This window comes from Engraulis encrasicolus, chromosome 6, assembly GCF_034702125.1.
Source record: "Engraulis encrasicolus isolate BLACKSEA-1 chromosome 6, IST_EnEncr_1.0, whole genome shotgun sequence".
Taxonomy (NCBI): domain Eukaryota; kingdom Metazoa; phylum Chordata; class Actinopteri; order Clupeiformes; family Engraulidae; genus Engraulis; species Engraulis encrasicolus.
The window spans coordinates 24,236,429-24,251,428 of NC_085862.1; the positions used below are offsets into that span (position 1 = coordinate 24,236,429).

At 41.6% G+C, this 15,000-nt stretch overlaps 1 protein-coding gene across 2 annotated transcripts in view; it reads left to right on the forward strand.

Moving 5' to 3' along the window:
* Positions 1-6,847: 6,847 nt before the first annotated feature.
* The window catches only part of LOC134450947 (uncharacterized), an 8,979-nt gene continuing 826 nt past the window's right edge, over positions 6,848-15,000 (forward strand). The window contains exons 1-5 of one of the 2 annotated variants that reach the window (XM_063201009.1): positions 6,870-6,928; positions 8,095-8,148; positions 10,527-10,569; positions 12,496-12,575; positions 13,811-15,000. The exon at positions 13,811-15,000 is cut by the window's right edge and continues 826 nt beyond it. In XM_063201009.1, coding sequence (XP_063057079.1) covers positions 6,919-6,928; positions 8,095-8,148; positions 10,527-10,569; positions 12,496-12,575; positions 13,811-14,595 — 972 coding nt within the window. In that variant the 5' untranslated portion in view covers positions 6,870-6,918 and the 3' untranslated portion in view covers positions 14,596-15,000. Of the gene's footprint in view, positions 6,929-8,094; positions 8,149-10,526; positions 10,570-12,495; positions 12,576-13,810 lie in introns of both variants that reach the window. The other variant, XM_063201010.1, reaches the window with a different exon arrangement.

Sequence of the window (15,000 nt, forward strand, 5' to 3'; positions counted from 1 at the left end):
CATTAAAAATACTGAATGAGCGTGAGTAATCTCTTCTGTGCTGCGGTGCGGTGTAGGGTAAAATGATAAATGCCGGCACAGAACAGCAATGATACAAAGGGCCAATTAACAGCTCGGCAGGAGGCGGCCTAATGCAGCAGTAATGCCTGAATATCTAAAGCTTTCAGCTGGCAATCACACTATTAAGGGAAGAGAAAAATAATATCATTCTAAAGTGGGAATCCTGTCTTCAAAGGACTGGCACTGCACAAACACACACATTTGGGGGCAAAACTGCTCAGTTCTTACTCACACAGCTGTGCGCATACATACACATATATAGGCGCACACACACACACACACACACACACACACACACACACACACACACACACACACACACACACACACACGGATCAAACTACTAACACTTTCTTGTCACATATAAAGAGGAGGAGTGAGAGAGACAGAGTGGTGAAAGAGAGAGACTGTGTATGTGTGTGTGTGTGTGAGAGAGAGAGAGAGAGAGAGAGAGAGAGAGAGAGAAAAAAAACAGAGAGAAACAGAGAGAAACAAAGAGAAACAGAGAGAGAAACAGAGACAGAGAGAGGGGAAATGTGTGTGTGTGTGTGAGGGAGGTTTTTTTCATATTCTAAATATGTGAAGAGGACGGCATACCTCCTGAGCCCACTTCAGAGAGATCGTTTGGTGTCGTTTTGAATTATAAAACTTCAGATTTCATGTCAAACTCCATTCATCTCTGGAGCATTCAAAATTCATGTCATTTTTTTTTCCTGCTGAGAGAGGACAAGCGAGAGAGAGAGTGAGAGAGGGGGGGGAGGGCAGGCAGAGAGAGTGAGAGGGGAAGGAAGAGAGAGGGAGAGAGAGACTGACGAGCAGTTTTATTTCATGTTGTTTTGTAAAGTCTCCTTTGTTGGGTGATTGAGGCAGGGAGGATTGAACAGCCACAGCAAAGGCGAAAGGAGGACATGGAATAGAAAATGGAGAACTGAACCCCAAACTGCTATAGCCAAGAAGCTTAGTAGGGAGTAAGAGAAAAAGAGAGACAGACAGACAGAGGCAGAGACCGAGAGAGAAAGTAAAGTCTAAAAAGTTATATAGGCTAAAAGTAAAGAGATCCTGCTGAAAAGAAAAGAAAAGAAAAGAAAAGAAAAGAAAAGAAAAGAAAAGAAAAGAAAAGAAAGGAGCGAAAGAAGACATGGTGAAAGCACATCATTGAATGGCAAAGTCTTGTGAACATGTCAGCAGATATGAAAGCCTAAAAAACAATTCCACCGACATAGAAGAAACAAATCGTGTTTACAGTTTAAAATCAATTGAAAACAAGTGTGAAGTGGCCAAAACGGAACTGCTATGACGTTCACTTCCACGCTTCCGAGCATGTTCCATTCATAATCGTTTGCCATGCTTGTGAGGCTTTGAGCCTCATCTTGTGAGTCTGTGACTTCAAGGCTGAAACATTACCAAGGCATTGAGACTCGCCCTGTGTCTCACCCGGCAGACCTGGAGTGTGTTTCAAAACCATAGGTATGCTAACGACTTTGTTGAATTTAATGCAGTTACTCATTGGTAAGTGGCAACCAATAGGTTGCTAATTGGCGAGAAATGACGCTGACGAGAAGCGCAACCATGTTTAGCTGCTTGTCATTCAGGTGTTTGGATTACATAGATTGCAACAACTAGTTACTGGCAACACACGTAGAGACCAGAAATACACTCAGAGAGTGCAGACCTCCACAAAGGAACCTGTTTGTGAAAACATTTGACTATGTGACATCCGATTTTTATTTTAAGTCTCTGCCTTCTTTTTGTGGAGTAATGTCAACAGTAATGTCAACATTCACCCTGTCCCGCAATTCAATATGCAGTCACAAAAAAATCATGATCCTGATCACCACCAAGATTTAACCCCTTAAGACACGGCCTTATAAATTAGCTGTTACCAGAATGGCAATGGCCAAATCGTAATGTATTACTAAAGGCCCTATGCACTGTCATAGTAGTGTAGTACTATAGTAGTTAACTTTCAATGTCTATTACGGCGTGCCACAGGAGGTACGCCGTGCATTAAGGGGTTAATCACTTGTTCCTTTGGTCATTTCCAACAACTCCACAAAGTTTCAACCCAATCCGTTCACAAGTTTTTGAGTTATCCTGCTGACAAATAGACAGACAGACAGACAGACAGACAGACAGACAGACAGACAGACAGACAGACAGACAGACAGACAAACCAATGTCATCGAAAACATAACCTCCTTGGCGGAGGTAAAAAAATTTAAAACGTAAAGTAAGTTTCATTGCTGGTCATGAAATATGTCCAAATGTGAGGCCATATGTATACTACTCTCACACCATTCCTTTGCAGACGCTGTCACTTCTAAAGAAAATGAAGACGAAAATGCAACCTATACGTAATTGCAGTAAGATTCAAATCAATTCTACATTGAACGGCACTGGAAAATGCAATGGTCTGTAATAACTTCAGCCTCACTGTCTGTCACCACTAAAAAAATAATGACATAGAATTAGTAGACAGTGCCAAGAAAGCTAAGTGCTATGGTATCACTCTCTTCTCAGTGGGAAAAAAAACGCTGCAAGTAAGCCATATAAAAATAGCTTTTTGTCACATTTGCTGAAACTGTCACAATGTTCTGACAGTTATCTTGACAGTTAGTCAAGAGTGAGAGGACCAAAAAAAACCCACAGGCTGTATAGTCTTGCTCCACGTGTTGTGCCCACTCTTCTTTGCAATAATACAGCCTGACCCAATCACCAGCTTATCCCACATGCAAGTGCCAGTCAAAACACTGCACAATGCATGCTTACCCTGGTTGCCATTTTGGGCTAACTATCAGTAACTTTGACCTTAGTTTTTTACAGGGCTGCTTTTAAACACTGAGGTTCTTGGTTAATGTATGGCTTTTTAGTCATATCCATGTCATGTCTTTCATTTACTACTGTATGATTCTACTTTGAGATTAGTAGTCTAGACCGGGACTATTAGTAGGTGCTTAGTTCAATCATGTAGCTGGGGTATTTTAGAAAATTGTCCAAGTGCACACAGATCCATGTTACACTAAAACAGGTGCAGGGTGAAGACTAGGGCTGGGTAAAATAATCGATTTAATAGATAATCAATCAATATAATTTAAAATTTACATAATCGATTCACAGGGCACAAAATCGATTTTTGGGTTCTTTTTCTTTTTGTTCGTTTTCTTTAATTTAGGTCGATGGAAAATACCCAGTAGGTATTAGTCATTTAGGCCTAGGCCTACTTATTACAAATCAGCAATCTGTTAACACTGTCAAGCCACAGCCCTTTGACATTTTTATATAAAAACAGGCAACAGCATCTTTTGGGGGAAATCCTGGCATCAAGAAGGGAACGGATTGAATCGATTCGTATGAATCTAATCGAATCGAATTGAATCGTGATTAATCGATTCAAAGCCCTAAGAATCGAAATCGAATCGATACAGGAACATGGCTGCGATACCCAGCCCTAGTCAAGACGTTAGTTCAAGTAGAGGTAATGGTGAATCACACACACGAATGAGCTCTCTTAAATCCATTTCAATAAATACTTAATTCATTAAAAATGGATTAAAGGCAGGTCATCAGTGTGTGGTTCATTACCTCTACTATCGCCACATGTATGACAATCTTTACAGTTTCAAATGAACCAAGGATGATCATGAATAGTATGCAAAAAAACATAACCATGCCATGTCCAACCAGGCCAAATGCTGTATGTCATGACAATATTACAAAAGGCCAAAAAATCATGTCATATCTCACACACCCATGGTGGAAAAGGCCTAAGATCAAGTCCATCATGGGGACTCTTGATTTATCTTCTTCTTTTATTTTTTGTTTTGTTTGCTTTATCCTTTTGTTTACGTATTTTGCTCTTTACAGCTACACAATCCATGCAACATAGAACCAATAATCATAATATGTATGGCACATGATTTCTTAACCTGACCCTGTATAGTCTTTCCTTCTTTCTTCTTTCTTTCCATGTTAAGAATCTGGGAAATTGTCCTGGTTCCCCAGCTGAAAGGGCCTCCTTGGTAGTGATTGATAACATACTTGTACTTAAATAACTGACTGCTCTGTTAGTGAAGTGAAACCTCCCTTAATTAATTAGCCGAAAAGTGTTATGATAGGGCTGCTGGTATCAAAATCCCTCTTAAGAGGGGCCCTCCCCAATAGTTTTGAGAGAAAAGAGGGGCCCCAACTTCTTCCTTGTCTAGGGCCCCAAACACCTAGAACTGGCCCTAGTCATATATAGCCTGTTCGAAGGAAATACTTCAGCATTGTGATTAGGCATCATGACTTGTCGATAACTGGTTCAAAGAGAAACTCAGTGGACTACTAAACATTCATCTTTTTCAGCTATGCAGAAGACTTTTTTTATTTTAGTAATGCATTTGATGCCGCTCAGCACAATCTCATTTCTTTTATTAATCCCTTGCCGCTGTTGATAGTTGAACAAGATGTAGATCAATAAAATGGTGATTGGATGGCTCATTGTAGATTGGTCTTTTCGAGTCAGACAGTAAAATCCAACGACTCTGCTGTGGTTTCTGCATGCCGTATGCTGTAGAGTAGTTTTCCCTTTTCAGCAGCAAATCAGCATAGACAGACCGACGGGCGGACGGACGGACATACCCTCTTATATAGATGCTAGGACGCATCTATAAATGGTATGCGCACGTTTTACCAACAGTTAACGAAGATGGGCTGACTGAGTGGTGCGACAAGGACATACTGTAGCATAATCATCTAATTGTGCCTCATGGTTTCCCAAATGTAGAACTTCCCCAGTTGATGGAAATACAGCAGGATACAAACTAAACAGGGCTCATGGACAAAACATTGTCAGTAACAGAACTGAGATCACACTGGTCAACTATTTCAATACAGCTACACATACTGCCGCCAACGTCTGCATTAAGTGTTATGGGGGGCGGGGGGTTGGGGCTGTGAGAGAAAGAGCGAGCATGTGTGCGGTGTGCATAATGTACACAGCATGCCTGTCCGTACTGCAACCTCTTAGTGCAGATGGGGTCGGCGACAGGCCTATTCACTATTTGCTGAAAATACTCAACTACATAACAACATTGCTATGACATTACTAAGAGCCTTAAGTAACATAGCCATTAGAATTTTGGTGTCATTAAGGTCATAACATAAGCTCTGCGCTAAGGGGTTAAGTGTGAAAAAGAAGCTCCAATTTTCACCTTGCACTTCACACTTTTTCCTTTTTCATGAGGCTAAGAGGAGCTGCCCTCTGTTCACAAGCCTGTAGGGGTTCCATATCACTCAGCCACTCATAGTCCTGTTATCACCTTTTTATTCAACTGATGAAGTCATTCTCTTCAACACCTTCACATTTCACTTGACCTATCAATAGCATACATGTGTCAAGGCAATTACTACAAGGCTGTGACATGCATATGCATGGGAGGGAATTATAGAGCACAGGGTAATATATCCCATTCTGTTCTCTCATCCCACTGCTCTGCTTCTCTGTCTGTCTCTGTCATTCTCTTATTTCCGGTCTAATGTGTTTATACGGCTTACAAATCATTCTTGTCAATACCATGGGCAGTCATGGGGAAGCGTTTAGGGCGTCAGACTTGTAGCCCAAAGGTTGCCGGTTCGATTCCCGACCCACCAGGTTGGTGGGGGGAGTAATTAACCGGTGCTCTCCCCCATGCTCCTCCATGACTGAGGTACCCTGAGCATGCTGTCCCACCGCACTGTTCCCTCGGGGCGCAATTTGGGGTTGCCCTCTTGCACGGGTGAGGCATAAAATGTAATTTCGTAGTGTGCAGTGAACACTTGTGTGCTATGGAGTGCTGTGTCACAATGGCAATGGGAGTTGGAATTTCCCAGGTGGACCCAACACCTTTAGCTCAGCGTTTTCAGTGTTTACAGCATTTTCAGGGCTTAATAATGTAAAGTAACTGAAGCCCAGGTGTGCTCAAAGAGGTAAAAGCTACATTTGTGATGACTGTGTAGAGATGATTAAATCTCTGCAAAACACATGTACACAGCAAAAATCCAGTTAAACAATTTCATCCATGATGCTCTTTATGAGAGTGTCTTCATGGTGTCAAGACATCACAGGAACAAGTTGCCCTGAACTTCCTGCGCCAGCATGGGACCTCCTCCAGGACAGCAGTAGTCTGCCCTGATTGGTGTTCACAGTCCAAAAGAGGCTGCATTACAAAAAAATGGGTAAACATACAAATATAGAAGACGACGTATTGGTTAGACTACAGTTGAGAGTCCCTATCATCTATCAATAGAGTGCTGACTAGTACGTTAACAAACAAACTATCAATAGCACACAATGCAAAATACCATTGCAAGTGTCTGACACACATATTGATGCATAGAATTGAAGTGGCTAAGCATTGTATCCTTCTCTCTCTCTCCCTCTCTCTCTCTCATTCGGTGGTGTAAGGTGCAAAATAAGTTTGTGCTAAACTATGACAAAAATGCTACCCATTGCTGCAGGGCAAATCTCAAGCTAATCTCAGACACCAGCTAAGACAACAGCCACTGATTGGCCAAATATGAGGACAGACATGACTGGATAAACTGGCTGAGCCTGACATCCAGGGAAGCCAACAAGGGGGAACATAGGGGTCACTTGTCCCAGGCCCCAGGGAGAGAGGGGGCCCAGAATTGGATCCTCAGTACATTGCATTGATTGGGTTTTGGGCCCTCTCAGATGTCTTTGTCCCGGGCCCAGCCAAAGCTGTCAGCGGCCCTACTGACATCAGCATAGATGTTGAATTGTGGGATTTTTGCTGAGGACTTGAAACTCTTCTCTATTGACTCCGGGTTTACAGACCAGAGGAAGAAGGTGCTTGTTTGATTGCTGCAAACACAAAAATGGTCAAAGGTAAGACGCAAACGCATTGTTTTTCAATTTGTCATAATCTGTTCTTTTCTTTCATCGTAAATACTTTAAACCAGGCTCTCGCATGGATTTCTGACAAGAAGTACGGAGTGAAAAAGTACAGAGTGATCTGAATGACAGTTATTGACATTATGTCAGAATTTGATTCGCAGTGACTAATGGTGAACATATTATGAAAACCTCTTTATCAACACACTATACTTTATATTTGAATATTTTCAAAAAGGTTTAACAATAATTTTATTGTTGATTGATGCATGTTCAAGTGCTTATATTGTGCCAATATCAGTTAATATCCATTGACATTAACCCAGTTCTAATTGCCCTAAAGTTACCTTCAAATCAAATTTCAAAATAAGATTCATAAACACTGCATTTAAATGATGTTCATAGCAAGAGATATTTGCATGCTGTTGGTAAGAGTCTTGTGCAGAGGCATGTTATTGTGACTGGGGAAAATGAGGGGTAGGTCTAAACATCTGTACTCGACATGAGTTATGTAGCTTACCTATTCACCTACATTTGAACAAAACCTGTCTAACTTGACAGGCAACAATCAGACAGTCTTCAAATGCAAATGTGAATTTTGTAGATGAGTTGCTTTTGCCTCTATGCTTGTATAAGTAACTGTAAGGCATGTACTAAGCAAAAGCAAACATCTGTTAGGCATGTATTCACAAATGTCTTGTTCATGCACAATAAGAGATTTATTACCAATGTAACCTTAGTAAGGACCTAGTAGGCCAAGATTTCCATTTTTTAGTAGGCAGAAGTGCCAGAATAGAATATGTATAAGCTCCCGATACATTGTGTGAACAAACCCTGAACAGTGTGAAAACAGATGTAGAAGCACAAATGACAGGCCAACGTCATCGCTCTGGGTCACTGGCAAGGTGCAGTGGCAAACAGTTCCTAACAACTAGAAGATAGGCTCCCTGAAGTGGACACTGGTTAAATGAGCAAGCACTCAAATACCAGTAATAGCTACACATTATTTACTTATTGGGGTGGGAATTGGTTCCCTTTTCTAAAGTCAGGCATTGCTCAGCCCAGGCTCTCTTTGAGCAGCAAAGTGGAACAAATGAAATGAGTTTCACATAGTTAACCTACACATTTAGTTCTCACTCATTTGATGTGATTTTGTTCAGGTAACAAGAGCCTTTATATAGCACGGATTGGACGTACACATCTCGATGACAGTGGTGAGTTGTCATTTTTTTCATGTACCAGAAAGTTTTAATTGCAAAAACCCTACAATAAATACAGTAAATAACGAAATTATGTAGCGAAACTAAGCTGTTCCTTTTTCACAAATAAGTTAATGTTTGAGAAATTTAGCTTGAAGAAGTGCAGTGCATGATGGCTACACAACCTACAGGCAGCCTACCCAGCTCTGAGCTCGTTCACATTGAACCAGTGTCCACGTCAGAATATGGAGCCTATATTTTAGTTGTTAGGAGCTGCTTGCCACAAAACCTTGGCAGTGACCCAGAGCAATGAAATTGGCCTGTCATTGTTGCTTATTCCACATCTGTTTTCACACTGTTCAGAGTTTGTTCACACAGTGTGTCAGGAGCTTATACACATTGTATTCTGGCACTTACTACTTAATAATACATAGAAATCTACCTACTGGTCCTTACTAAGGTTATTTTAGTTATATAACCTTGAGGGTACTACCACAGCGACGAGTTGTGTACCTTTATTTCTGAGAGTGTACTTGGTTAAGACTATACACAGTTGAAACCAGAGCCATCTAATAACAGAGTTGCGCAAACCGGGGACCAGGAAGTCGGTTGGTGATGTGATTCGCGTTGATTAAAATGTTTCTTAACAGTAAACTTCTGTTCTTGGAAACTAACACAGAACCATCACATACCAAACAAAGATTAAGTACAAACAAATTACATGACCTTTACCACATTTTCTGTGTTATACCGCCACCTCCTGGAACTAAGTAACTTCTAATAGAACTAAAGTCAATGGGGATTTCCATGTTAACTCTCCGTGAGGCTCCATGAGAGCCGCCATTGCTGTGGAAAGATTGGTCCATAGAGGTCTATGGGAGTGGCGTAACTCTGATATTAGATGGCTCTGGTTGAAACCAGAAGTTTTCATGCCCTGGAAAAAAACAAGGATATTTTCCCCATCATTCAGAATTATGCAATGTCCATTGTTTCCAACTTTGTTAGCCTGGTGCAACTGATACATTGATACATTTTGCTTGTAAACTTTAGCAGGGCTTGACTGGAACCAAAAATAGGCACAGATATTTTTCCATGGTTCCCTCAAAGTTGTAAATAGATGTCCCCACACTTGCTCCTGTGTTCATTTTTGTTTTTATTTTACCAAGTGAACGTTTTCGAGTGATGTGCTGTTCATAGTCTGATGACGTTGATGAAAACGTGCCCTTGGTAAAATAAAACAAGAAAACCAGGAGCTAGTGTGCGGACATTCCATCTTTATTTTCATAGTGTCTCACCTTTTGTTCTGCACCTGCATCTTGGATGTGCGCACCACTACCTTACTTGACTTCCCTCTAAATTGTTAGCCTGGCGACGCCATCCTATGTATCAGGGGCGTCGCCAGACCTATTTTACAGGGGCACGTGCCTGGGTATTGATTTGCTGTGCCCCAGTATGAGTTTCACACAAAGAAACAACAACTTTGCTACCTTGGAATTTAGATAAAGTTTAGCATACGGAGTAATCTACAGAATGCGCACAAAATAGCGCACATGCACTACTTGCAATAATATAACTAATTTACACGTTTTTTTAAATAAATAACTGCAAAAAATGTTGCTTGCTCGCTTCGCCCGCCCACATTATCTTTCAGTGCCCTTCTGTGCCCCTGTATAGCATAAGGTCTGCTGACGCCCCTGCTATGTATACTCCACCCAAAGATTTTGGCTCCGCACCTACTAGTCTGGCGAACCCCTCCTAGCTTGGTTCGCTTACTGTTTAGCCAATCAGAAACCAATTGAGAGTGGTGATGCAGAACTCACCTGTGAAGTCTGTTACTGATTGGTTAAGGTAACTCAAACTTCTGTTTTGTTGTTTGTGTGCTTTTGCGACACTATATCGTAATAGTCATGCTAATAAAGCACAAGATGGGTTTTAATTTGAATTCGGAACTCCAATGAATTTAAATGGCAGAGTAAGATAAGACCCTCTCCCACCCTCCACTGAGACAAATTCCTCTTAGCTTTTGCCAGACTATTTGACGGAGTAAACAGTCGGCTTCCGCCTAGGCTACTAAAGTGTAGCCATGCCTAAGAAAATACCAAAACGCCCAACAGCACCAGCCCCTGAGGACTGTCGGCACACCGGGAAAATCGTCTGTAGAGGTAGAACATTAGACTAGAGGTGGCACAGCAATTCACAACAACAATGGCACAGCCCCCATCTTGTGTAGGAAATTAATGGAAAACACAATCACCTATTTTAAAAAAGGCCTAAAACTGTATAAATATGAAGTGACAAATTAATCAAGGAGATTTGAAATATGAAACTGCTGAAATATTTACAAAATATTTTTTCTTTTCTTCTGGGACTGATATGCACATTTCTGACCAAAGCTGGTTCATCTATGGGACACAGAACTCGTATCCTTCCGGAGCGGTAAGTAATCTTCTGACTTCTAAAACATCTAAAACAGCTCTTTTGCCATTCTGGCATTTAGGAAAGAGCAATACTTCTGATAGTCCTCCTGACGGCCCTAAAACAGGTTAATGAAGAATAAAGTTATGAAGTACTGTACATATGTATATGTATGCACATACAGTATACAGTAATGAGTAAAGTTTAAAAAAAAAAAATTAAAAAAAAAAATTATCATTATATTTAAAATTCTGGTTTCAACTATGCCAAAATGTACATGTTCTCGAGAACTAATGCCGGGCTTACACTGGAAATGTACACCGATTTTACCATGATTTGTCACTCGCACAACTTTCTAAGAATCGGGCCAATTTCTTGCTTAATCGATGGTAAATCTTGTGTCTCACATCGTGTAGTGTACATGGGGTAGCGACAAGCGATTTCACCTCACGATCGGGCAATCATGGGGTCACAAGAAAATCAAAACTGTTTGAAATCCTGGTTGTCCCAGTGCTATGACCCGATTTGACACTATGTTTGCACAAATTGACAGGGCATTGCGATTCTCTCTTGAGCGCCTCCTCATCTTCACCTTTCCCCTCCTCGTTTCTGTCATCTGCAGTCTCGGGAAACATGCCTGCCGTGTCGCACAGTGGGAGCATTCTGCTCTCATCTGACTGTCAGCTTGGACGCTAGCCGTGAGAAGTAAACTTTTAGGCTGAATCTCAAATGGTGCACTTGTGCACTTCAGTGTTCATGTTTCAGTGTGCATGCCGTATTAGTTACGCACTGAAACATAGTGCCCGAAGTGCACCATTTGAGATCCAGCCATAGACTGTGCGATTCCCTTGTGCAGTGTGAGCAGGAGATTAATACCTGCTATTGAAAATATTGCACAGTGTAAACCTGGCTTAACATAGTATGTACGTAGTTCCAACAGTCTGAACAACAGGCGTTTTCACAGAACCAGAATGTTCATAACCATGTAGGCTAACGTCTGTAGATCACAACACATCTTGATGTTCAGTTTCACCTAACCAACTTTGTCAAAAAACCGTATTATTGTTTCACAGCATTTTGAATCATTTAATAGAATATTTGACTAAAGTGTGTAGCCCTAACACTACAGACATCAGTGGACTTACTGTTTAATCCTTAGCTTTGAGTCAGTTGAATCAGTTGAATCAGTTGAATGACATAGATTGCAGTCCTGGCAACAATACACAGCATACAGTAAAGCAACTATGCATTATGTGCGCATGCTTCAATGATATCTATGCCGTCTTAAAATGAGCTTAAAAGATCTTATACTCTACTTTCTATAGCATAAAAGCATGTGATTTCCAAGTTAGGGAATATTCCGAGTGGGACATGCAGATCAAAACGTTTTGGTTCAATCCAGCTTGCTTTAGAGAACAGTTTTGGGAATCAGTTGTGTTTCGGATGTTGGCTAGTTCAACGGTACATCAAACCATGCACTGTAAAAAAAATAAAAAATATATATATATATATCATTGGTGGGCTCAGGAATCGCAGTAAACTGAAAAATTTCAAGTGGTCATTTGTACATTGTGTGAGTTTAAACCTACATTGGTTGGTTATTTGGAAAATGCACCCTTTTTCTTTACCCACTTCTCAGTATGTGTCTATGTTAACCTTTTCGTAAGAAAAACCGCACACTGGTGATCCATTTTATTTCTGTGTGACGTTTCGGGCCACCCTGGCCCTTTTTCCTCAGACTCTGAAACGTCAAAGTCTGAGGAAAGGCCAGGGTGGCCCGAAATGTCACACAGAAATAAAATTGATTAAATGGGAGCTCACCGGTGTGCGTTTTTTCTCATTACCTATGGACTTAACATTTTTGAACCTGCACCCAAAACAAGTCTTTGGATGTGCGTGAGATTTGATTGGATATGTTAACCTTTCCCCCTCTTGTTTCTAAGACAGCAGAAAGTGGAGGGGCATTGCCGTTGTATCCCTAATCCTCTGCCTCGTCTTATTGGTCATCACCATAACAACATGTGGAGGTCAGTAATAAAAGTTTTCTGGCAGTGACATCAAACCAGTTCTGTTTTGAAGGCATAATAAAAATTGACTAAATATTTCAGGTGGGAAACAGTGACATGTATTAGCCTGCTTATCATCGACGTTCAAATCTCTTAGAGACTTGGTCTGACCAAGAGCATAACAATTAACGTTTCCCAAAGGGCATGGTTGACCTGCCTCCCTTGGTTTGCTTATGGTTGTTTGCTTATGAACAAAAAGTGGGAGGAGTTCCCGTATTTGCGGGAACTCAGAAAGTACTTGCATTGCTCTTGACCTGACTATTTGCAACGCTGAAAGTGTTGCGTCAGTAAGAGGGCACAGCCTGGCTGGGCGTGTATGTTTATTAGGCTATATCTACGCCACCAGATGAAACGTATATCTACTTCAAACTTATTGAATCGAAGGTTTCTGTCGTTATCCCATTCAAGACCCATTCAGGAGGGGGTTGTGTGAAAGAAAGTGAAAGCCCAACTGGGAAAATCCAACTCCCATTGTCATTGTGACAGCACTCCACAGCACACACATTGTGCACACTGTACACAATGAAATTGCATTTATGCTTCACCTGTGCAAGGGGGCAGCCCCTAAATGGCATCCCAAGGGAGCAGTGCGGCGCGACAGTACTATGCTCAGGGTACCTCAGTCATGGAGGCAGATGGGGGACAGCACTGGTGGATTACTCACCCCACCAAACTGGTGGGTCAGGAGTCGAACTGGCCACCTTTGGGTTACAAGTCTGACACTCTAACCGCTTACCCATGACTACCCATGTGCGCTTGTAATGTGACCCATTACTAGGGATAGAGGGTCGGCCATATGTTCCCACAGCTCTTTGTTCCCACTGTCTCACTGTCTCTGTTACTGTCTCTCTTTAGATTTCCCAAAAAAAAATCTTCACAGGGTTATATGGTCTGGACATGGTGCAGCATGCTTTCATTTACTAACAGAAATTGGTATCGACCAAGTGGAAAGGGTTCTTTGTTGACTGGCAACAGTTTAAATGCACATGAAAAAAGGACAAGGCGATTCTCAAATTGTCCTCTAGGGGTCAGTAAAATAAGATCTTTGCTGACAGTGGGAAATATGTCAGTACAGTACCAAGATGGCAGCTCTCAAGGCTTGCCATGCTAGAAGGCTGAACGGGAGCTCAAGTGTCCTATACTGTATCTATGTTGCTTGTGTATGTGCACCGACAGCCTATTTTCCTTTTTCACAGATGACACCGTGAGACAAGAGCGGGAGAAAGAGATTCGTGCAGAAGAGAAGATAAAAGGAACCCAGCGAGAGAAAGAGATACGCACAGAAGAGGAGCATAAAAGACTAGTGCAACAAACAGCAATACTTAAACAAGAGCTAAAGAAAAGACAACAGTTAGAGGCAGCGATACTTCTCGAAGACAACCAGAAAAGAGATCAGCTAGTCGCAGACATTCGTGCGCAGGAGCAACAGAAAAGAAAAGAGCTCGAGAAAGATATACGCGCAGAGGATGAGAAGAAAAGACAGGAAATAGAGGCAGAGATTTGTGCGGAAGAGAAGCAAAAAGGAGACCAGCGCGAGAAAGACATACGTACAGAAGAAGAGCATAAAAGATTAGAGGAAAAAACATTAATTCATAAACAAGAGCAAAAGAATAGAGAACAGTTAGAAGCAGCGGTACGCCTCGAAGAGCGTCAGAAAAGAGAACAGTTAGAAGCAGCGGTACGCCTCGAAGAGCGTCAGAAAAGAGAAGAGTTAGTGGCAGACATCCGTGCGGAGGAGCAGCAGAAAATGCAACAGTTGGCAGCAGCGGTACGCCTCGAAGAACGTCAGAAGAGAGAACAGCTAGTGGCAGACATCCGTGCAGAGGAGGAACAGAAAAGAGAACAGTTAGAAATAGAAATACGCGCAGAGGAGGAGAAGAAAAGACAACAGCTACGAGCTGAGATTCGTGAGGAAGAGCAACAGAAAAGAGAGAAACAAAAGAAGGTGTTGCTACCAGAAGAGAAGAAAATACAACTGTGAGAAAAAATAGGGTCTGCAGTACTACATCTACTACTGACACTGTTGTCACTACTACTATTACTGTTGTTATTTTTGTTGCACAGTATTTGTTATCTCCGCCATCATGTTTTTAAGAGAGTATGTGGATGGGTTGGTTGGTCGGTGCAGCAGGCCAAATGCGTCCCACAGTACCCCACAATATGTGAAAGTACCATTGTGAAACCAGCGCGGTAGTATGTGGACTCCATTTAATGTTTTGGGTGATAATCTGAGCTGCCGTTAACATACACTTTGGACCATTTCATAAATATGAACACTAGATTCCTCATTGACCAGTCCTTTGTATTGGAAGGAATGGTTCAAGTCATATGTCCGCCATGTTTATAATGCTGCCATCAATCTGTAGCAAGGCGATACACACATTAT